Source organism: Fringilla coelebs, assembly GCF_963513975.1.
Source record: "Fringilla coelebs genome assembly, chromosome: 3".
NCBI lineage: Eukaryota > Metazoa > Chordata > Aves > Passeriformes > Fringillidae > Fringilla > Fringilla coelebs.
In genome coordinates this window covers 41316461-41324903 of record NC_140030.1, presented here as the reverse complement: position 1 = coordinate 41324903, position 8443 = coordinate 41316461, and the positions used below count along the sequence as shown (strand labels likewise).

Sequence of the window (8443 nt, the reverse complement as noted above, 5' to 3'; positions counted from 1 at the left end):
AAAAATCGCATGACAAACTGGAACCAAGACCAAAATACTGTATCCACTGTACATCGTTCATTAGAAAACAAACATACATCACATTTGTATTCTACCAAACAGAGAGTGTATTTCCTTTAAAATTATATAGTGCGTGCTTTTAGAGTCATGCTTTTCAATAATTATTTTACATTTGTTACTCAAATATTATCTGCTATAAATAATTGCAACTTGATCAAATGATGCACCTGTTATGCGAACCTCTTCCATGCTGCAGGAGCGGCATTTTGTTGCCTGTTTGTTTTGTTCTTTTTTTTTTTTTTTTCCTGTCTTTCCAAAAAGCTGTTGGTATTGCTTTATTAGGACCCGAGCAAGCACGGGTGAGGTGTCAAATAAAGTGTACAGGTGCCAGAGGCGCTTGCAGACCCGGGTCTGCTGTTGAGCCCCACGGCTCAGACCGCTGGAACGAGTGATGGGAGAGCGCATAGAAAAAAAATCGTTTCCAAAAGGCACAATTTTCTCGACACAAAGGTACAATAAAAATATATGGCCACTGAAATGCGGGCTCCTATCGGGATGCGGTGCCTGTCCAGCGGGATCCCGGGCCAGCTAGGGTTTCGCCCTACCGCTCCTGTCCCGGCACCGCAGCTGCAGCGCCGGGGGCGACGCCGTGGAAGGAACCCGGGGACGCCCGCGCACCCCTGCCCGCCCCGCCGGCGGCTCTGCATGCCAGCCCGCGCTCCTCCGCGACACGGCCTCCCGTGGGACCGCCCCGGGAGCCCAGAGTAGTGGGAGGGGGGCTGCAGCGCTCCCCTCACCCCCGCCCCGCCCCGGTCGCCTCCCGCATCACTGCTCGCGGTGCCGGCTGCCGCTCTCAGGGTCGCTCTGGTCGTCGGTGAAGCAGACATCCACATCGCTCTCGTTATCAGTCTTTTGCTCCTGCTCGGGCTGTGCATAGCCAGAGTCACTCTTGTCCTCGGCCGCCTTGCCGAGGCTCTGCCCCGGGTGCCGGGATTTGACGTGCCGCTCCAGGTCGCGGCGTCGCACCAGCACCTTGCCGCAGTACTCGCAGCGGTAGGGCGTGTTGCCCTCGGCGTGCAGGCGGATGTGTTTGTTGAGATTGCTCGGGTCCCCGAAGGGGCGCAGGCAGACCTTGCACTTAAGCGGCTTGTAGCCGGTGTGAGTCCGCATGTGGATCTTCAGCCCGTACTTGCGGGAGTACAGCTTCCCGCAGTACAGGCACAGGTGCCCTGTCTTGGGCTTCCCTCCGGCCGCGCCGGCTGCCCCCGCCGGCAGCGTCTCCAGCCTTCCTCGACCTTTCTCGGCCGCCAGCTCGGAGAGCTGCTGCGTGTGCATGGCGATCTCCCGGTCGATGCTGGCCAGTGAGCCCAGCTCTGCGGCGTGCAGACCCGCCGCCGGCCCCGCGAAGTACGACACCGACTCAGGGTACTTCAGAAGGCCGCCGAAGTGCAGCTTCAGCGGGTAGTAGGGCGCGGCCCCGTAGAGCAGCTCCCCGTTGTAGACGGTGAGCGGCATCACCGGCAGCCCGCACTCCCCCGCGTACGCCTTCAGCCCCTCGAAGGGCGGCAGCGCGAAGCGCTCCAGGGCCCCGCCGGGCAGCGGCGGGTAACGGGCGGGCGGCAGCGCGGCCGCGGGCAGCCCCCGTTCCACCTGCCGGAAGGCCGAGGCCTCTTCCAGCGGCGACAGCAGCGGGAAGGCGCGCAGCCCGCCGCCGCAAGCCAGCCCCGCCGTCGCCGCCGCCGCCTGCGGGGCGGCCTCACCCGGCAGCGCTCCGCACTTCGGCGGCGCCTCGGCGGCGGCGCGTCCCGCCTTCAGTCCCCCCAGCAGTTTGGAGAAGCCGAGGGCGGCGGCGCCCCGCGCCTCTTCCCGCAGCGACCCGGCGGGGCGGAAGGCGGAGCGCGCCCCGGGGCACAGCGCCAGCCCGTTGCCGCCCGCCGGCCCCAGCAGCGGCCCCGGCCCGCGGGCGGCCCCCACGCTCATGTCCAGGGCGCGCTCCTGCTCCTCCTTGCCCGCCACCCGCTTGGACAGCGCCGGCTTGGCGAGCGGCGGGGAGGCGACGACGGCCTCCCGCTTGACGGCCTCCCGAGGGCCGCAGCCGGGCGGCGGGTGGCCGCGCAGTGAGGCGGCCGGCAGCTCCTTGGGGGGCAGGCCGAAGGCGGTGGCAGCGGGCCGGCCGTGGTCGTGATGAAGGAAGGGCCGGCCGTGGCTCAGAGCGCAATGGAAGTGGACGTGGGCCTTGAGACTGTTGGGGTATTTGAAGGTCCTCCAGCAGTACCAGCAGATGTACCTCTCCTCCCCTGCGGAGACAAGCGGAGGGCCCGTCAGCGGCGGCCGCGCATCCCCGCGCATCCCCGCGCCTCCCCGCACATCCCCGCGCTCTCCCCGCCTCCTCCCGCCCCCGCCATGCTGTGCCGCGGAGCGGTGCGGTGCGGGCCCTGCGCGGTCCGAGCTGAGCTCCCTCGAGCGGGGCGCCGTAGGGCCGGGGGGAGCAGCTGCTGCCGCGAGTCGTCTGTCGGAGGGCCCATCTGTTGGCGTTTGCAGAGGAGGTAGCGTATGTCAGGGAGTCGGCTGCACCGAACAAAGGCCAATCTAATGATCGTGAGCCCCTCATTACGCGGCGAGACAATATCCGATATGTATGGGCCATATGTAATCGTTCCCTTTCAGAGGACAAGGCCCTTTGTACCCCGTCCCATTTCGACTTCTCTCAAGCGGAACAGACCTCGGTGTCCGCGGCTGTGGTGGCTGCACGACACCGCAGAGGCTCAGACTCTGCTTTGCCCCTCCTGGCCTTGCTTGCCAGGAGGGTACTCCCAAGGAGGAGCATCTCCCCAGACCCGATGGTGAAACGCAGCCTCTGTGGCCACCTGTCTGTCTAGCAATCCATCCTTCCTTCCTTCCTTCCTTCCTTCCTTCCTTCCTTCCTTCCTTCCTTCCTTCCTTCCTTCCTTCCTTCCTTCCTTCCTTCCTTCCTTCCTTCCTTCCTTCCTTCCTTCCTTCCTTCCTTCCTTCCTTCCTTCCTTCCTTCCTTCCTTCCTTCCTTCCTTCCTTCCTTCCTTCCTTCCTTCCTTCCTTCCTTCCTTCCTTCCTTCCTTCCTTCCTTCCTTCCTTCCTTCCTTCCTTCCTTCCTTCCTTCCTTCCTTCCTTCCTTCCTTCCTTCCTTCCTTCCTTCCTTCCTTCCTTCCTTCCTTCCTTCCTTCCTTCCTTCCTTCCTTCCTTCCTTCCTTCCTTCCTTCCTTCCTTCCTTCCTTCCTTCCTTCCTTCCTTCCTTCCTTCCTTCCTTCCTTCCTTCCTTCCTCTCCCCACTTTCTCTTTTCCTTTCTCCTTCCCCTCTTCATTCTCTCCTCTCTCTTCTTCTCCTTTTCTCTTCTCTTTCCTCTCTCTTCTTCTTCTCTTTCTCTGTCTCTTTGTACCCATCTTTCTTTCCCTCGTTTCTCCCAGTCACCATGCTACCCTGATAAGCCCCTGAATTTCCCTTTCGGCTCTTGCCCACCCTGACCGTCCCCAGCTGACCCTCACTCCTCAGTTTAATGCACCGAAACACCTAAAGTGAGGCCAAACTCCGCACGGAGAGCCCGCTCCAGGCCTGGGGACAGCTCCTCACGTTTCAGGGAATCCCGTGGGGGATGACATGGATGAGACCTTGCATCGTGCCCCTCGTCTCTCGGGGCACCCGGGGAAGGCGGATGGCCGGGGTGGATGCGATGGCCGTGACCAGCCTCCCTGTCACTGGCTTTAGACAGGGATCAGTCGATGTTCGCTGCGGGTGGAAAACGGAATCTTGGCTCTCCACGGGAAACTCGTGTGCGAACGCACGTGGAAGCATCGCACGCCGTTGCCTGTATCTCGTCGCGTGTGTGCTCGCCGCCGTGGGCAGCCTTTCCTCGCTAGCCGTGGAGAGGTGGTCCCGGGATGGTCCCGGGATCTGCAGCATTGTGAAGGCGTCGGGCGCTGGTTTTCGCCCCGTCGAGGAAGAGAAGAGACGGAACTGTGTCTGCCTGGGCCGCAGAGAGGCAGCGGCTACGGGAGGAGGAACCGCGGTGGCAATTCCACTGCCGTGCATGGGAAAAAGGGTAAAGGAGCGGTACGGATGGAAAGGAATACGGCCACGGCCCGCCACGGACTCCCTTCCGCTATCTTCGTTTGCCTATGCAGATCTCTTCAGCGGCGCGGGTCGCCCTGGTGTCCTCGGCAAAAGATGGTCGGGACTGGCTCCCGACCGCCACCGAGCCCGGCTCGGCGTTTCCCCGGCTCAGCTCTAGTTCAGCAAGAACGGCTCCAGGGAATAGATAACAAAAAAAAAAAAAAAAAAAAAAAAAAAAAAAAAAAAAAAAAAAAACCGTGACACAAATTAAAGGGGTTCAACCACAGAAGAATTCCAAATTTTTGATTTGGTTAGGTTTTTTAGTTTTGTGCTTTTTAAAAAAAAAAAATTCTCCGAATTTCTTCTGCTGTCATTTCTCAGTTGGTGAGGGTTTGGGAGTTTAGTTTGATTTTTCGGATTTTTTTTCAGCGTATGATCATTAGAAGAAGAGCACTTCAACATGCTGAGACACTTTTTTCTGAGTCTGTATTAATCAGTCTGGAAACTGAGACCGAAAACACAGCAGATCCATAGGGTCACTTTGCAAATCACCCTTGCTTCGACGGGGCGAGGAAGACGCCGCACGCTGGGAACCTCTTGCAGACCTGAGCTCTCTTTTTTCCCCCGAGTAGCACTGGTACCCGTCCGCAGCAAGGGCTGCTGGAGAGGAGTGGGGCGCAACACAGCCGCGTGTCGTCCTTGCTACCGAAACTTCGCCAGGCTTTTCTTGGGGGTGGCCCTCGGCAGATCCATGGCCTCACTGCCCTTCGACGTGGCGGAGACAGAAATGTGACCAAGAGTTCCTTTTCCGGGTGTAGTTTTCGTACAAGGAGGGATTTGGACTCTTGCACTCGGCACTATGTGATATAATAGCCAGAGCCTGGCCTTCCCGCAGCCATCCCTTCGGGCCGGACCCTGGTCACCTTACAGAGCGGCCAGCCGTGACGGGGGGAAGGGGGCAGCTCCTGCCCGGATCGTGCATTCGCTTCCTTCCCGGGGACACTGCCAAGCTGAAGGATCTTCTGCGTCAAGCAGGAGCGGCTGGGGTTCTCTCATCTCCCGCGGAGCGGGCTCAGCCCGAGGGGAGTGCCCACAGGCAGCTGCCGCCACCGACGCCCCAGGGAGCGCCCGGACCCAGGACCAGGGGAAGGGGGTGGCCGCCGACAGAGAAACCCGACAAGTGAACGCTGAACTGTTTCGTCTTTTTTTTCCTGGCTTTTTTTTTTTTTTTTTTTTTTTTTTTTTTTTTTTTTTTTTTTTTTGCTGTGCTGCCACCTTATCATTTCGTTAACACCGGTGTAACTCCAGCTAAGAATAGGTTTGCGGATTGAAACAAGCCGTCCCAGACTGGTGTCTTCCCCTTCCCAACATCTTTGCATATCCTGATCTCAGTGTGATTTGACGCCGACTTAACCTTTTACCTAATGTATTCGAATTTACAGGGACTGCCCAATACTGCCCAGTTTGTGCTTGACTATGTGAATCTACCCGCAAGAGAACCTGAAAAGAGTTTCTGAAACTCTGAGAACGGAAGGTAAACCCCATGTTTTTAGAAACAGCATCGGGTGAGCTGAGCTGAGCCAATTTGCTGTCTTGCATACCAACTATAGCGATGTTCCACAGAAACCCCATTTGCCTATCAAAGAATCATTAAATCGGGCCGATGACGGAACAACTCGACTCACGGGGGCCTTTCCACACGCTACCGAGTTAATAGATCATCCTTTAAATGTAAGCAGATGGAGCCTTAGTTTAAAGGGTGGTGGGTTAAATTCACGGCAGCTGTACTGGCATTTATTTTTCTGAGGGCCCACGTTTGCCTACCGCAATTTGAGATCCTGTCAAAGGTGTTAGTTAAAGAGAGTTTGATTTGTTTCATTTAATTTGGTTGCTCTGAAATGAGTGCCCGCATCTGTACCTTTCTCGTCGTGCGTCGGCGTGGCCGTGACGGGGATGTCAAACCACTGCGCCAGAGGGTTGGAGTACCAGACGGTAAGCTCCTCTCCCGGCTGGACATCTCGCAGCGCCCGGTAGAAAATCTGGAGAGGGAAGAAAAGAAACTTCTTCAGGAGGCTTGAGAGGGGAGGCAGGTGGCGGAGAGAGGTGCCATGCCAGCCCGGAGCCGCGAGTGGGGTACCTGTCCTCCTGGCAGATCCGCAACAGCCTCCAGTGTCTGCTCTTGGGAGTTTCGGGCAGCTCGGATTAACCCTATCCATTCCAGAGCCGAGCTCCCGGCTTCATCCACTAATTCCCCTCTGACCATCCGCACCTGGAAAACAGGCAGCACTGCTATTATTTTCACGTGAAACGAAACATAAAGAGAGCAAAAAGCTAACCCGTCCCCCTGCCTGCCCGCTCTGCCTGGCCCGTCGAGCTGCTTCCCCACACTAGGCAGAGGGCTGAGCATCGCAGCTGAAAGCAGCGGCGAGAGCATCTCCTTTTGCCGCCTGTTTAACGCTTCCATCCTCACACACCTTTGGGTAGGACATTCCCCGGCTCGCAGGTGCCTTGGGAGAGATGCGGCTGCCCTAGCGGGGGCTGCAGCTCAGCAGCGTAAGGATGGAAGAACCAGCGCCCGGAGAGGGGAAACGGGATTTTTCCCTTGGGTAGCATTGATCCAAACGCACCTTGTCCAGTTGCAGCTGTTACATTTCGCTTAAAGCTATATTAAATACCCAGGTACGATTTTTAATTTTGTTTGTTTGTTTCTAAGTCCATGCAAAACCATTGAGACATGCAGGACTTGACGGGAGATGGGGAGGGGAAAAGGGGAGAAGATTCTGCTTAGCTACAAAGTCCCTGTAGCCCCATACTTCATAATCTGCTTGCCCATACAAAGAGAAAATGAAGTGCCCATTCCCTGAATGACCGTGCAATAAAAGTCATCGGAACAAAGCAGTCTAAAGCGAGAAACCAAGGGAGCCAGATGAGAAATAAATTTGAGTGGGCTGGCAGAGCGTTTAAAAACAATTAAAGTGCATTAAAAATCAGAGCGGAACGCGTGAGCCGCGACTGCCCGGGGGGCGAAAGGAGGGGTCTCATCCTCAGCCCCCTGAAGAGCCTGATGGACGGGGCGAGAGCCCCTCACCGCCTCCTCCTCGCTCCTTCGCTCGGACACGGACTGACCCCGAAGCCGGCAGCCGTGTGGCTGTCATCCCTCCCGCTCCGGCTGTGCGGGTTGATTGCGGCTCCAGGGGAGGAGGTTCCCCCGAGGCTCTGGGAGAAGGTCGAGCTGCCCTGGGCTGCCCCGACACCTGCGACCTGCAGCCCGGCGCCGTCTCCGGGGTAGCCGCGGTCCTCTCGCCCCACACTCCCTTCAGGCCCAAGCCAAAGGACTCGAGGCCGGGAAGAGGGATTGGGGGGCACGAACCCGAGCCAAACGCAGAAATAAATCGGCGCATCTGCCTCTGCCCTGCTCCTTTCCGGAACTAAACCCAGGGGCTGTGACAGCCTCGTGCGTGCCCTCGCCTCGCCGGGGCTCCAGGAGCGAGGAGCCGGCCGTGGCACGTCCCGGCTCCGCCAGGGAAAGGGGCAATGCTCCAGTGAGCGGAGCCCCGGGGGGCGGGGGCTGGGTGGCAGGACCAGGGCGCCGACATCGGGCACGGAGCTCAGGCGACGCTTCCAGCACGTCTCTGTCCAAGGCGGGGGAGCATCCACTCCTCCGGGAGAGCCCCCGTGTCCTCTGGCCTCGCCCCGGAGGTCGGCCGGGCTGGGGGCCCCGACTCTGGGGAGGAGGGGGAAAGGGCACGAGCGGGCAGGCTTTCCTGGCAAAACCACGGGGAGACATCTCAGGACGTTCTGGAAATGTTTCCCTTTGCTTTCCTGGCTCTCTCTAAGAAGGGAGGATCGAAGAGAGACGGGGAAAGAGCAGCCTCTTCTCCCAAAGCCGGCTTCCCCCGAGCCAACGAATAATCAAAGTCCAGCGGTGCAGGAGCGACCGTAGGAAAATACCTTTTTTTTGGGTCCTGGCTCCTTGCGGTCGGACAGGTACTTGCCCAGTTTGAAGGTGCCCGGCACAGGACCCAGGCGCAGCCCAGCCGGGATGCAGCTCTCCGCGCTGACGCTGATGGCCGGAGCCCTGCTGGTTTGCATCGCTGCCGCTGGGTGTGAGCGCTCGGGAACCCCAACTACTTAAGGGGGCCGGAGTGACAGCGGCAGGCGGCGGGAGGATGAGCACAGGCGTATCTCCGCCCGCAGAGTGACGCGGCGCTGTGTGGACGCCGGCTTTTCAACGGGAGCAGGAGGGGTACCCCTTGGCAGGGGGATGCTCTGGGGCGCAGAGTTTGGTGAGAGAGTTTGGCTCCTCGAGCAGCTGCGGAGTCCCATCCAAGAGGGTCACATGGAGCCTTTCCCTAACCC

The 8443-nt window shown here is 59.0% G+C and overlaps 1 protein-coding gene across 1 annotated transcript; it reads right to left on the bottom strand.

Annotated features, from left to right (window-relative positions):
* Window positions 1–825: 825 nt before the first annotated feature.
* On the bottom strand, window positions 826–8176 carry PRDM13 (PR/SET domain 13; the record flags this gene model as incomplete). Its single annotated transcript, XM_084201836.1, has 4 exons — window positions 826–2297; window positions 6003–6123; window positions 6222–6353; window positions 8036–8176. The coding sequence occupies 4 exons, from the start codon at window positions 8174–8176 to the stop codon at window positions 826–828; spliced, it is 1866 nt and encodes a 621-aa protein (XP_084057962.1).
* Between the last annotated feature and the right edge of the window lie 267 nt (window positions 8177–8443).